Source organism: Centrocercus urophasianus, unplaced genomic scaffold, assembly GCF_019232065.1.
Source record: "Centrocercus urophasianus isolate 14NV4802_14NV808 unplaced genomic scaffold, USGS_Curo_1.0 seq_13, whole genome shotgun sequence".
NCBI lineage: Eukaryota > Metazoa > Chordata > Aves > Galliformes > Phasianidae > Centrocercus > Centrocercus urophasianus.
In genome coordinates this window covers 17159079-17174834 of record NW_024884475.1, presented here as the reverse complement: position 1 = coordinate 17174834, position 15756 = coordinate 17159079, and the positions used below count along the sequence as shown (strand labels likewise).

At 39.2% G+C, this 15756-nt stretch overlaps 1 protein-coding gene across 3 annotated transcripts in view; it reads right to left on the bottom strand.

Annotated features, from left to right (window-relative positions):
- RBPJ (recombination signal binding protein for immunoglobulin kappa J region) overlaps window positions 1-15756 on the bottom strand; it is a 90973-nt gene that overhangs the window by 14817 nt on the left and 60400 nt on the right. For all 3 annotated transcript variants that reach the window (XM_042811871.1, XM_042811870.1, XM_042811872.1), the window contains exons 2-3: window positions 8150-8188; window positions 3818-3913 (exon numbers count right to left, since the gene is read on the bottom strand). In XM_042811871.1, the coding sequence (XP_042667805.1) occupies window positions 3818-3913; window positions 8150-8188 (135 nt within the window). The remainder of the gene's footprint in view (window positions 1-3817; window positions 3914-8149; window positions 8189-15756) is intronic.

The window sequence follows — 15756 nt, the reverse complement described above, 5'->3', positions numbered from 1 at the left end:
TTTAACTTCACGGGTGACAACAGCAGGGAAGATAGTTCTTTGTACCAGTCAGTCAGTTTGGAGTCAGTCAAGGCAGAATTTGTTTGTCAATTACCAAAATTATTTTGAGCATGATAACACTCAGTCGTCTTTCTTTCTTAGGAAAGCAGAACGAACTGACAATATCCATTAAAAAAAAAGAAACATATGAAACATAACTAGGTGCTAGAATGCTAAGGATAAGGCAGTGGAGCCACAGGGTAAGCACTAGAAAAGACTATGCTCTCAACAACACAGTGCAGGGAGGAAAATATTTGAGCAGAAATTGCAGAAGCTCCTTCACTAACAGCAAGACGCAGCTAGAACATTCTCAAGGCTAATCAGCAGTAAGCATTTTTTTTAACGCTGAGTAGCATACAACAAGTACCAATGTGGCTCACAACCTTTGACAAACTACATCTTGGAATCCAAAACACTTCAGTCCTTCAAACTGTTGAATGTTCGTGCTGTTCAAACTGTGACCCTTATACTAGCAGGATAACCGCTGAGAGAGAAATCTCAGCCAACAGCAAGCACACATGAGTGGGAGAACACAAGCACACGTCAAACACCTACACTCATTAGGTCTAAAGGTGACCTGAGCGCCTCTATCAGTTCAATGCCTCTGAAAAATGACAGCCACCCAGCAGGAAGTATCAGACAAAAATTCTTGAGTTCAGCTCAAGGCCAGCACTGGGCTTCTTACCACCGAATTTCTTAATTCAACTAAACTACATTAACTTAGGAAAGAGCAAGGCTAACAAGGTGCACTCAAAGAAGAACCATCCCTTCACTAGCACACCATTAATTAGGGACAAGTATCAGGAGCATTCTCAATCTAACAGGAAATCTTCACTTAAGTTTAAACTACACCATACTGTGCTAGATCTGTACAGGTTACAGAGAGTTTTCAGAGTAACTCACTTTATATCCATAAAAACACAGGAAAACCATTATTGTGCTGGACTTTTGAACTGTGCCATGCGAAGTTTAATATGACAAATATTTTTCATCATCTCCCAGTCTGCAAAATTTAAAGTGTGGAACAGAAGGTGAATGGTAGTTTCAGACTCCGTATTTACTTACAGGATACATTACTTGAGAAAGAACGCCTTTTGTGACTTAATGCTTGCTTACTAAGAGAGCACAACATAACTTACTCTCTATGGATCAAAACTTAACCAGACTACATGCATGCCATACTTTGGAAAACCTGGAATTCTGCCTGTTAGACGGGTAGGTTCGTCTATAGAGATGAATACAAAATAACTCACTTCAGAAAAGAAAAGCCATTTTTAGCATAAAAAGGGTGAAAATCTGATGAATCAGTGGAATAAAGCAGCCTTAAAATTTTACTAGTTCTTCTCAGTCCAGCAATATGAAAAACCAAAGGAACTTTCTGCTACAAATATAACAAGCAATAAGAAAAAAAAAGCAGCTGATCAATCAGTTGCACAAAGTGCATACCTTGGGGGCGCACAAGGATGCAAACAATAACTAGCATTCCTGTTTATGCTGAGCATCAGGTAACAGGATGCCAATACTCATGGTAACAGTCAAAGAGCTATCAGAACTGTACCAGAAATCGAAAAAAGAATTCTCAGCACATATTCCAAACATCTATTCCATCTCTGTACCAGAACAGCGATCAGGTCATCATTATACTATAACAAACACCTGCTTTCCTGACTTATTTTGCAAAGCTCCGAAACCCTCTAAATTTCATTGATGTGCTTCCTTTTCTGAGCAGTGAATCTAAGACACCTCTTATGAACAAACACAGTGGTGCAAATTTAGGCAACTGAATTGTGCTTCATGAAATTGGAGGCAGTAAAAATGCCTCATTTTAGTTTTCAAGCAGTGAAAAGCTAACTACTAATTTACAGAGTTATCAATACCTGAAAATTTAGGCAATATATGTGTCAAAGTGACTACAGCAGCATCAAATGAGGTATGCACATCATTCAAGGCAATGGGAATTTAAGGTAGCATTGACTATGAAATCTACATAGGAGTTTCCAAATAGTTAAATATTAGCAAATATTTTGAGGCTCTGCCCTATGTTCTTCAGAACATTTGAAGATTTCCAAACTCCAGTGAAACTTTCAATAACCAAAATTAAAAATGCACTTTATCTTTTTATTTTATACCTTCTTTTGATGCAATTTGATCTCTAGAATGATGAAAGACAGGGCAGGTTTGCAAAATGTTCCTGCTCTCATGAACTACCCTGGTCCCAGAAGAAACAGACTGAAGTTACAAACATGCTGCTTGGAAATTTGTTTTATCATCATCTGGCACACATCTCATTTTAGGTGAGTAACATGCTGAAATTATACACAGTGAGTATTAACTATGCATATCTTTTTCATTCATTCATTCTCATGCCTTCCTGCAGATTCTGTTATTTACCTATTATGCAAATTGTAACATAACAAAACTCAAATCACTTTGAAATTACTTGGGGAAAAAAATCATCCACAAATAGCCACCAACACTCATCATATCTACTCCAGACTTAAAAATGGAAATTTTAAAAATATACATGTTAGGAGTTATATTTTTTTACTATAAAACGATGAGGAATGGAGAAATCATTTAGGCTTCCTTCAGTTTGTATTTCTCTTCCCTCCAATATTTGATTTAAAGTTAGACAATAAACTGAGATCATCATCAAGCTAGTCTGCAAAAAAAAAAAAAAAAAGTTCAATTATGCCTTCAATCATCACAACAGGTTCTTTCTGCTCTTCAAGATGATGCCTATAATTACAAAATCCAACCAGTGAAAGACTAGACAAGCAGCTGTATGGTGTACAGTTCTACTACTGAGATGGGACGTAAAGAAAGGACCCAGCTTAGGTTTTCAGTTATCTCTTTCAGAAAACAACAAAATAAGTAAGAACCTCCTTGAAAATCACATCACAGAATCAAAGAATTGCAGAGGGTGGAAAGGACCTCAAGAGACCAAGTCCAATCCCAATGCTAAGGTAGGTACCCTACAATAAGTCACAAAGGTAGGCATCCAGATGGGTCTTGAATATCTCCATAGAAGGAGACTCCACAACCTCACTGGGCAACCACTGTTCCAATGTTCCATCACCCTTACCATAAAGAAGTTCTTCCATCTGTTTGTATGGAATTTCCTATGTTCAAGTTTTAGGCCATTACTCCTCGTCCTGTTGCTATACACCAACAAGAAGAGCCAGGCCTCATCCATTTGCCTCCCCCCTTCCTTTAAGTATTTATAAACACTGATCAGATCCTGTCTTTCCCTCAGACTGAAAAGACCCAGGTTACTCAGCCTTCCCTCATATGAGAGACATATGAGAAATGCTCCAGGACCTTTATCATCTTTGCAGTCCTCTCTTGGACTCCTTCTAGGAAATCCCTGTCTTTTTTTTTTTTTTTTCTTCAACTGGAGAGCCAAGAACTGGACACAGTATTCTAAACATGGCCTCACAAGAGCAGAGTAGAGGGGGATGATCACCTCCCTCAACCTGCTGGCCATGCTCTTTTCAATGCATCCCAGATCCATCAAAGCACCATTACAGCCATTTCAGTCCAATGGAAAAAAAACAGTCACAGATAGAGAATCTGTAGGCAGAATCAGGCATAGCTAAGTTGAATGCCACAATTATGTACTGTGCTGCAAGCCTGTAGCATTTATCTGGACATCTTTCGTTTCATTTGATCTTTTTCTGACTATAGCACAACCTGAGGAATTATATAATGGACAGCAGACCACACATTTCAGTTTCCCTAGCTTGGAATTGTGGATGGATGTCAGAGAGAGACTTACCTTTTTTCGTTTCCATATGATTTCTGAGCAACTTTTGCATGGAGTATTAGTACTGTTTGATCGCCTCGCTCCTTAAGGTAATTTCGCATTGCTTCCCTAAAAATTAAAAGACAAAATAAGCTTTGAAAGTTCTTTTGGTTTTATTTATAATTACAGTAACTCAAGGTCAGCTTTAGGACAAATCAAAAAACAAAAAATTCACCTGGAATTTAAAAAAAAAGACAACTGTCAGTATATTAATAAGTTCAAGATAGATGTGAGGTTGTTTTTTTTTCCTAAGACAGTTGCTTCCTTTCACTCTGCAATTATCATGTATCAAGACAGCACCACAGCAGTGGTTTGTGGTCATTTATACTTACCACTACATTTTTCAGAAAAAAAATTCTGACATAAAATCATTTCAATGTCCTTCACTACACCACTCTCAATGTCTGACTTGATAAAATGCCGTGCTATGAATACTTGGTTAGAACATACTTTCTATATTGGCTGAACAGAAAATATTGTGGGGTTTTTTGCCTTTTTTTTTTTTTTACAAACATTATTAACTGAATTAATGCTTTTGTCACCCGTGTCAGTTTTCTTTCAGTTATGAAGTAGAAGTTTAAATTCTTCATTTTTTTATCTAGATTTCTAGAGAAAGGTTTTGATTTCTTGCATACAATCAAGTAAAAAAAAGAGATTTTTCTATCATTCATCATCATTGTATGATGACAGAAGTCATATAAAAGCTATAATTACATCAGACACACCAAAAGACATTCCTTGAGAGAAATAAGAGAACAATACGCCCCATCATTCTTCCATATATCAATCTAACTGTTCACAAAGTACCCCGCCAAATTCAACACCCTGGGGTTTAGCTGTGTAAAAGCGCTGACAGATTATTTTTAAGTCCCTGGAGGAGCCTTTTGCAGGTTGAATGCCCATCAGCACGCTCATCTTCAAAGTTACCAACCATAGAAACAAACTCTGAATTTAACAGGAAGTCATAAACAGATCAAACCTTACAGAAGAGGAATTTTTTTTTTTTTTGCAAGCTGCACCCAACTGTTGAATTCCCTTTAGAGAGGTCAGAAACACCACAATAAACCAATGTTTTGGAGTCTTTGTAGAACTTTTCCAGCGAAAAATCCCAGTAGATAAAAACAAAATTTTTTTCCAGAAGAAACCCCCTACAGTTTCACAGAGGAAAACAAGTAGATGTGCTCAATTTTGGGAGCCTCACTGCAAAAAAGACATTGATGCTCTGGAGCATGTCCAGAGAAGGGCAATTAAGCTGGTAAGGGGTCTGGAGCAGAGGCATTAAGGGGACTGAGGAAGCTGTGATTGTTCAGCCTGAACAAGAGGAAGCTCAGGGGAGACCTTATCAATCTCTACAACTACCTGGAGGTTGTAGTGGGCTGAGGGTAGGCCTCTTCTCTCACGTAAACAGTGATAGAACTAGAGGGAATGGCCTCATGCTGCAACAGGGGAGATTCAGGCTGGACATGAAGAAATACTACTTTCCCAAAAGAGCGGTCAGGCACCGGAATGGGCTGCCCAGGGAAGTGGTGGAGTCACTGACCCTGGAGGTGTTCAAGGAATGTTCAGGTGTTGTGCTTAGGGACAAGGGTTAGTGAGCACTATTGGTAATCAGTGGATGGCTGGAGTGGATGATCTTGTAGGTCTTTTCCAACCTTGGTGATTCTATGATTCTATGAGGGGGACAAAGGAAGAAATGACAGCCCAGCTTTGCTAATGATGTTCTGTAAACTCTTGCATTGGCCACGTCTGCCTAAGATCTGGATCAGTGCACTAGATTCTTTGCGAGCAGGGGAATACAGGAGCAAAGATCTCAAAGTTGGATTAACTTGACCTATTTACACTTAACATTGGTAAAACTGATGTTCATCCATAAATTACAAGAACTGCCTTAAACTATATAGACACACTATTTACAACCACTGTATACAAATGTTTTAAGGCATGAAATGTATTTCATTGTGAAGTTATTCTTATTTAACATATTAGCTGCATTTAAGTAAGTTAGCAACTTTTCATCTAAGAATTTGAAATTTTCTATGAATAACACAGTCACACTAAATAACAACTGTCATATTAAAAACCTTTGGCTTGACTACCATTAAACAGCAGCTCAAAGCCTGCAGTCCACTCACTAAAATGCTAGGTGCTACCTAATGTTTCTTTAGCACTGCGCTAGGAACAAATACTGCCTCTTCTATTAATGTGTTGCTACAACATATCTGTACAATCTGAGCTCCTAAGAGAACCAGGAACGTTCCCCTCCAACTCCTCCCACTGATAAAAGAAAAATATCACAATTCTCACAAGGTTTCTTTTGTTATTAAATGACAAACCTCTCCAGAAAGGTTCTACTCTTGCAATTTACATCTTATCGCAAAAACAACTTGCTCAGTATGAACGGAAATAGTATTTTTATTGTCAAGGAACTTGTACAACAAAATGAAAAAGAAAGTTTCAGCACTTTCTAAGAAGTACATGCCTGAAAAAATACGTCCCATGTTACACTGGAGAGTTAGCACGAGGCTGAATACATTATAAGGTTGACAGGACTGCCTAAACAAAAAAGCAAACTAATTTCACAATAATTGAACTAAATGCCTTCAAGGGTTTAAACCTTTTTTTTTTTTTTTTTTTTTTTTTAAAGCATTACAGAAAAATTGCACTCTTAAAAATGGGTGACTCCTTCTATTTTTAGCATTTTTCTTTTCAAGAGAAAAAAAACTTAGGCTGCTTTTGCTTCTAGCTCTTCTTTATCAGTACAAAGTTTATATGTTACTGCTTTCAAGGATGGCAAGTAGCTCCTAGATGCATATCCTTTGAGAGTAGGAAAATCTACCTGGCATATCAAATAGCTAAGATCCTGCACATAAAAGAGTTCCTACACTAACTAATCAAACTCATGACAATGTAAGTTAAATGACATGACTAGATAGTCGATTTTATCATTCTTGTTAAATCACAGAAGGTAAATTTAATCATTAACTTCAGGGTGACACCAACAGCTGTTAATGCTCAAAATAAAAATTGATTTATGACTGATACCAGTATGTTTAAATATCCCTGAAAATAGTTAGGTCAATCGCTTTTAAGTCAGTACAGAACTGTTTTGTATTGAAATCAAGTTTAATAATCACACAAGCTAGCCTGAAGCTTATTCAGAAAGGCAACAAGAAATATTCCCAACACAAATGCCTATGTTTTCCTGCCACACTTTACATAAACATCATAATTTGATTGGACAAAGAGAAATGGTTTCAAACTAAGAGAGAGGAGATTTAGAATTGATAAAAGGAAAAAGCTTTTTAGAATGAGGGTAACGTAGCACTGGTACAGGTTGCTGAGAGCAGTGGCAGATGCTCCATCACCAGAGACATTCAAGATCAGGCTGGATGGGGCTCTGAGCAACCTGAAGACCAGGTTTTAGACCTGTAGGTGTCCCTGTTTGTTGCAAGGACTTGGGCCAGAAGACTTTCAAGGGTCCCTTCCAACTCAAATGACTCTGCGGTTCTGTGATTTCATTCAGTAAGATGTAGGCCAGACACACAATCAGCTTCCACGTTCTTATACAGCAATACTATCACACCAAACAAAAAAACTGTGAATGTTACACACTGCAGAGGATTTGAAACACAGTAGCTGCTTTTGATGGGCAGTTTGTGGCACAGAACAGTAGATGTTAGCGCAGACTGTACTATTACAGTTTGATAAATTTTGGCAGCATGTAGTACAAATGCTCCTCAAACAGCCGAGGAGCGGTTGAGGCACACTATTCCACAGCCTCTTTGATCTGATGATGGTACTATATTCAACTTATCTCTGTTTAGGCTTTTCCAGAAACTGGTTAAGACCACTCCTTGACAGCACTGAGTTAATTTTGCCCATACCTGGAGCATGACAGCACTGAGATAATAGCTGAATTTTGGCAGTAAAGAATCCATTTTGTACGGCCTCACAAATTACTTTTACCCAGTAAAAGATATCCAGCTCATTCCTGGTTATTTTAAACTAAGCAGATTCACATCCAACAGAATGATGTACAATAACTGATACGTGAATTCAACACAATTTAAAAAAAAAAAGGCATTTTGATTATCATATTAAACTACTGACTCTTCAAATTTTTAATTCTGGCTGCTGACTGCATACAACGATTACATTTTTTTCTCAGAAGCTTTCACATTTTAAACTGTAGGATAAACAATTCACTTTCTTTTTTTTTTTAAACTTGGAAATCCTTTGGGAGATAGAGAAGGTAACTTGAGAATACTCAATCAAAATCAAAAAATGAACTGCTTTAATGCTTACCTGGTGAGCCGTTTCGGTTGAGGTCGCTCTCCAAATTTCCTGAAAAAAGAAGAAGTTGTTAATTTAAAACCAAAATGTTTAGTCATAGTTTTTCAGTGAAACATTAGCCCAATTTTACGATCTCTGACAACATACTGGTGTATTTTCTTTGTAGCTTCCTAGCTAGACTATGCCTCCTTCCAACTGTTTTTCCCACAAAAGCAGAGGCGCTTTTTAATCAGAACAGACAAATTTCCTTGCTGAATATCCACAAATAATAAAAAAAGATTTCATTTATATTAGTTGTATGCAAAGCAAGTCTTTCATTTATCTTAAAATTATTTTTAAAAATGTCTCCAGCATCTCACTCCTGACTTTTTATTACACTTTCTGCAAATTACTTTTTCTCTAAACTGCTTTCACAAAGTTAAGATATCATAACTATGTAAATAATCAGAAGCTCTCTGTCGCAGCATTGACCAGAACAGGCAAAAAGCAATTATCTATAAACAGAAATTAACAGGCCAAACTGACAAGTCGTTGTGAATTCTCCTTATTAGGGTAACTTCTTAGAAATCTGCTTCTTACTACTTCTTACAAAAAAGGATGGCAAAGTATTTCATGCATGCTCATACAAAATTATACCAAAAAAACTCTCTTGTGAAACATAGCAAATTATAAGCAAGAAATATCGTGCTATATATCGAATGCTTTTTAGTCATAAAGTGTTTTCAGGCAGCTCTAGTGCTTTTATATCGCTCTTGAGAGAGGCTATGTTCTTTATGCAAGCTTTCTAAAAGTTATCTTACGCTAGTTGAGACTGAGTTCCCTCAGACAGACCCATTTTCACTAACAAAAAGAGTCAGGTAAAAGACCTGCAAAAATAAAAAGCAAAGCTGTAGCAGCAGCGTACATCTGCAATGTACATCTGCTCAACCTGCTAAGGAAGTACAACCACACGCTAAAATGAGGACAAAGAAAAGAGGAAAAAAAACCAAAACACTTATCAGCTTTAAGACAAACATCTAACAGGCTTAGCTTAACACTTTTCTATCTAAAAATAAACCGGGGCATAAGAGAACGCATCTGCTGCCAGTGCTCATAAATATCGCTGCAACTTGCCCAGCTCTTTGATACGCGAGCGTATCTTTGCCTTTGTGCTTCCAGGATAATGAAAATCCCACCTCTGATATTTCCCTACGCCAGCGCTGGAGGCTCCCCAGGCCAAGAGCTGGGATGGGGAACTTCTCCTTGCATCGTTTAACCATTTGCACAGTCCATCTGCCCTGAATGGCTCGATACATTCGACCTTCATTTCAGTAATTCTCCAGATGTGCAAAGCGTAAATACATAGCTCGTGTAATTTTCATTGGTAAGCAAAACACTCTCTGCTAAAACGCAGTAACAAGAACATTCAGCAGGGTGCAGGATTCTAAGTTATTTTTCATGTCTCAAGAAATCCGCATTGTGGTCCCTCTATACAGAAGAGCTAAGTAGAGGACTGAGACAAATTAAGGGTTTTTTTTTTGCTTTTCAGTTTAAATAATAAAATTAAATGCATCTGAACTGACTTAAGCTCCGTTCACATTTTGTTGGTGTACTGCTCACTTATTTGCCTTATTTTAAGCTAAAAGAAAACAACGACAAATTCTTGCAGCACAACTTGTCCAGTAGATCTTAAAATTTAAAATACACAAAAAACATGTACTTCACATTTTTCTCTGCACCACTGCACTGTCATATTTGTTATGCAGAAAACTAACTAAACATCCCTAACAGCTTTGAACTTTGGCAACAGCATCAGTTACATACGCACCGGCAGGTGCTACAATGAGAAAGTCAGGCTCCCAAACCTTAATGTCTCCTACCATCTACCTTTTGCAGGGATGCTGACCTTCACCTCCCAGGCACATCAGAGCCACTGACACCTCCCCCCACCCCCAACTAACAGAAGGTGTGCGCCCCCACCCCTCCACGCCTCTGTGGTTCCGTCCTCTCCATAATGTGGGAGCAGTACACATGGCAGAGGATTCATCTCTCTGTGACTCACCGACTAGACAACAGATTACCCTTAAGCTATTCTCTTCAGACAAACAAAACCTCATAGATTAGCTGTCTCACTTTGAGTAGAATGACATTCAATCACTCTGCACCTTTTAATTCGTAAAGAAAGAAAGTTAAGAGGTGCCTACATGGAGCAAAGGAAACAACACGGTACTTGCACCGCAGTCAACAGCTCCAATCCAAGATGAGGACACAAGGACACCTGAAACTGCGTGACACACAGAAACCACAGACAAGACTGCTCATTCTTTAAGGCAACATCTACTCATGCACAGCTCTGGGAGCAGTAGATTAATTCCCCTTGCAAGTACACTAATTGCAGCCTAAAAAAAACTGTACAAACCTACACAGAAACAGAACAGTTGCAATTATTGTAACATAATAAATCCCATCCTCTAAGTACCAACAGGCCCCTTCCTCAGAGACAGCACTGAGTCACACCAGAAATGCACAGGGTCCCCTTCCAGCCCACCAACAGGACCAGAAACCGAGCTCCAATCACTGCATGCATCGCCATCAACCACATGCCAGCTTCCCCCAGCCTGCTCATCCAAACTGAAGTTAATGGCTTCATTCTAATCGCCTTGTGAACACAGGTGCTGCCTGTAGCAACATGAATCTTCTGAACAGATGCAAACTGAGTTCAGTGAATCTTTTGCTACTCTTTCACTGTCCATATGGGGCAAGGTAGAACAGGAGGTAGCCACAAATATTTACTGTGATTCAATTTTTGACTGTGTAAACTCAGCTTCTACCTCTTCAATAATGTCACATTACAGAATATCCCCAGTTGGAAGGAAATCACAAGGATCATTGAGTCCAACTCTTGACTACATATAGAACCACCCAAAATTCAAACTTTATGTCTGAGAATAGTCCAAACACTTCTTGAACTCATGCAGCTTGTTGCCCTGGGGAGCCTGTTTCAGTGGCAAACCACTTTGTGGTGAAAAATCTTTTCCCAATCCCCATTCTGACCCCCCCCCCAACACAGCTCCACACCACTCCCTTGGGTCCTGTCACTGCCACCAGGGAGCAGAGATGTTGACCAATGACTGGTCATGGTGCATCCTACCCTTGATATTAATAACCAGCACATTCCTGCACCATCCCACATACTGACGTGAACACAATACATCCCACAGCAGCCATTATATCCAGGATACCAAATTTTTATTCACGTTGCATAATGCAAGATAAATAAATAAGACATAAGACAGGAAGTAGCAGGTGTATTACATAGGTTGCTCTAAAAGTAATGCTTCCTATTTATTTCCATGGAAATAACAACAGATACAGTACACATAACAACACACTACTTGAAAGAGCAAATTCTCAGCTATAAAATACTTTTTCAGCAGTCACCTATTAGCTACGGTATTTTTGCCAGCAATCAACAAGAGCCAGTATGTCACACTCATAAAAATCTGCACCAGGGGAAGTGACCCACTGTTTCACAGCTGCAATGACAGTGTTGTTATTAGGAGAACGCTGCCCATGCAATCTGTCTTTCATCAGCACATACAGAATACTGAAGGAGTCAAATCCTGGACTGTACAGTGGGTGAGGTAGGACAGTCCAGCCAAGACTGGCAATCTGCTCCATGGTCTTCAAACTGGAACACAGCCTGGCATTACTGTGTTGTAACAAGGGTTGTCTTTTTTTCTCTGGCCTGACTCTGGAAGTTCGAGTCTTCAGCTTAGCCAGCACTGTGATGCAGTCAAAGTTGACAGTTTGTTCAGCTACCAGGAAATCCAAAAGAATCACCACTTTCCTATCCCAAAAGACAGTGCTTTACCTGCCAAGGGCTATCTTGAACTTTCTCTTCAATGGGGAATTCAAATGTCCCACTCCATGGACTGCTGTTTTGACTCGGGCTTGTAGTGGTAATAATATGTCTCATTACTGATAGTGACACGATCCAGGAAACTGGTGTAATAGGTCCAGACAGATATGCATAGGGTGTTTTCTCAGTCCCTGTGTAAGTATTCATGGGATCAGGCATAAAGAGCTTGTGATATTTCAATGTCACTACCTTGTTTCAACAAACAGAAGCCAACACTCAGCTCATACAAAGCTGCCTGATCACACACCATCTATACACATCAATGAGCTGATCAAGACACTCTTCATTTTGTGGCGCGAATGACCATCAAGAACATGATTTGTTCTATGCATTGCTCTCACCACTGCTGAAATGCACCACCCATCATCTCACTGTTCATCTGTTACTCGGTCTCCATAAACATCCAGCAAGAATTTATGAATGTCAGTCAGTGCCAATTTTTCCACACAGCAGAATTCAATGACGCACCTTTGCTTCATACACACCTGTGTATCAGATGCCACAGGTCAGACTGCCCCCTGCTGCCATCTGTCACACAGCAACAAAATGTAATGGAATATTGGTGGGAAGGTACAACCTCTACTGTCATAACACCAATATCTGCCTCTGGCATTGTCAGCCAACATCATAAGACAGGAGGCATTATGTTCAGACTGTCAGAGCAGCTCTCACGCATTTAATTGTTCATCTGGTTTGCTCTTTCCATACATTTTCAATTTGCTATAGATACTTGTATTAACAATACAACCAGAAGTGAAAAAAACCACCAGCAACTGCCATGCAGAGGGCTTTTTTATTTTGTGTTGCTAAGGATTTGCAAGCGCAAGAAACACATTATCAGCAGTTTGGTGCTAAATGACAGACACTGTACAGCTATGACTGCCTCCATTTCAACCTTTCATATGTGACTGGCGTGTTAAAACACCAGTTCAGTTATTTCAAGGGTACCTGACAAACTTGGCAGCAATTGCAATATTTTCCTTATTTTCGATTTTTCTTGGATTTCACTCTTCTGGGATTTCTTTTTATATTTAACACTACTCTTACTCCTCTTCGCCTACAACTTGAAAATATGCAGATTGATTGTTAAAAAAATATGCAGGAAACTACAAATATATATTTTTTCTTCTAGTGGTCATTAAACAAGCAAAAAATATGTAATGTGCAGATCTAAGTATAAGCTACATACAATTGAATGTTCACTTTTCTTTTCAACTTTACTATCCACGACTGTTTCAGATGTAATGTTCGGAAATGCCAAACATACAGCCAAGTTACCACTACAATTCATGAACAAATTCAGTGCAAACTGTTTTCCCAACATGCTTGCAATTGCGAACATGAACACGAGCATTAGGCTCGCCATAATCTGCTGCTGCAGACAGCTGCACCTGTTCAAACTATTACTTTCCCAGTTCTGTATTTTCTCCAATCACCACTTTATATTCTATTACTTCATGTATTTTACTAATGATAGTTTACATGAATTTCACTTGTTCCTTCTGCACTACAGAAATAATTTTACTCATACAACAAGACCCAAATCATTCCTCTTTTCAAATCTATCTTTTACATAGCAATTCCCAGTTTCTCACTACTTAAACTTCTCCATTGAGAAGTGCAAGCAATGGGAAACAAATTTACTGCCTTTACATGCTACACCTGCCTGCCTCTCAAGCTACTGCTGAAATAAAGAAGCGCACTAATATTAACCTTGTTTTGTTCAAGCTTTAATATTCTCAGGTTAGGTAAAACAAATCACAAAATACATGGTGCATTTCAAATGTTTTCAGAAAACATGAGAATGTCATATCCTATTTGGAATCCCCCACTCAGATACACCAGATTATAGCTTTCGATTGCTGAAAGAATGGGAAATCCCAGCATTTCTAGCATCTACATAAGAGCACAAAGAAAGAAAATTTATCTGTTCCTCTATGACACAACTAACAGTACCCAACTTTCTTCTGTTGCTAACCTTAACTATTCTGACCCCTCCCCCCCCCCCAACCAGGGACTGCATTTCAAGGCTTTGGAAGGACAAATAATTTATTAAAATCAACTACATTCTGCCATTTGGAAGAACAAAAAAAAATTATGAAAAGATCCCAAGCTGTTTCAATCTCAAGTTTGAAAACCGGTGGTCACTACACTGCTCAAGCATCCTCACGCCTAGAATATGAACTTTGCATTTTCCCAGCACTGGCCTTTCACTAAAAACAAAGTTTTTACAGCCCTTGAGAAAGTCCATTCACCTTTATTCACTGAGCTGGTTAGCCTTCAAAAAAAAAAAAACCAAAAAACCAAAAAAAACTTCCACAACAACCAGACAAACTTGAACAATTTGCCTTAAGAATTCTGTCTTCACTTAGCCTATAGTCTGACATGCTTTTTGGCATACAGCATGAATGTCATTGATCTTACAGTAAATAATGGTCTCCAGAGAGGGAAAAAGAAAAAGGGAGCTGTCATATTTGAATACAGTAGGAGTAACAGCTGAGCAGAGCGTGCTGGTGAGGCCACCATGGGGGGAAGAGAACTGAAAATGGGAAGACATGAGCAGCAAACTAAGACTTGCTAGGTGAGAATGGGCCTGAGAAGCACATTATGGAAAATTCTGATGCTTCCAAGGCATCAGACAAGCCTTACTGAAAATAAAAGCAAATAGTTGACTTACCATTAAGAACTCCAAAACACATGATAGCAGATATCCCTGTGGTGATACTTGCATGAGCAACTCTATTTTTGCCTCATGCAAGAATCTTCACGGGTATTGTAAATTAAGCCCAGCAGGGAGTTAAGCGCCATACAGCTGCTTGCCCTCTTCTCCCAGCTCCCAGTGGAACAGGGGAAGAGGTAAAGAGGAATAAGAAGCAAGAACATCCGTGGGCTGTGATACTGTTTAATAAATGAAGGAAATGTAGAGGAAGATGAAAGAAAACAAGAGAAGCCATGCAAAGGCAATCACTTGCCACCTCCCACAGGCTGATGGATGCCCAGCAAGCTCCCACACAAAAGATGTCTGAACTGCCTAAGTCCCTCTCTCTCTTCCACTGCTGAGCATGACATTAAGTAGTAAGGAATACATCTTTGGTTAGTTCAAGTCCTCTGCCTGCTCATGTTCCCTCCCAGCCTCTTCCATACTCCCAGTCTGTGAGGTTGGGTAAGCAGCAGGAAGGCCTTGATGCTGTGCAAACACCAGTCAGCAACAGCTAAAGCACTGCTGCGTTATCAGTACTGTCTTGGTCACAAATCCAAAATACAGCACCATACCAGCTGCAAGGAAGAAAATTAACTCCAGCCAAGTCAGACCCAGTATAATGGGAAAACTAAAGGAAAACCACATGTTCTCTGCACAGGAACCAAGCGTGAGATTTCAAACAAGCACAAAGTGCTCATTCTATTGGTTAAGTTTCATTCCCAAATGTCCCGCTGTCAAACTATTTCCAACTGGACCTTCAAACTCGCTGGTGTTTTAGACCAGTAGAGCAAAGGCCTATCATTTTTCCTGAATAGCAAAACTGATTTTTTGTCTGGCTCCATGACAGCATGTATCACAGCACTTGCAGAACATTTCATAGGAACTCTTTAATAAACTGTAGTAGATGGCTGTAATCCCTCAGTATGGATTCTGGAAACAATCCACAGACAAGGGTTCAGAAGGAAGCCTACCCAAAGAGTTATCATCCCATGGCTGTTTAATACGACAGTTCCAGCT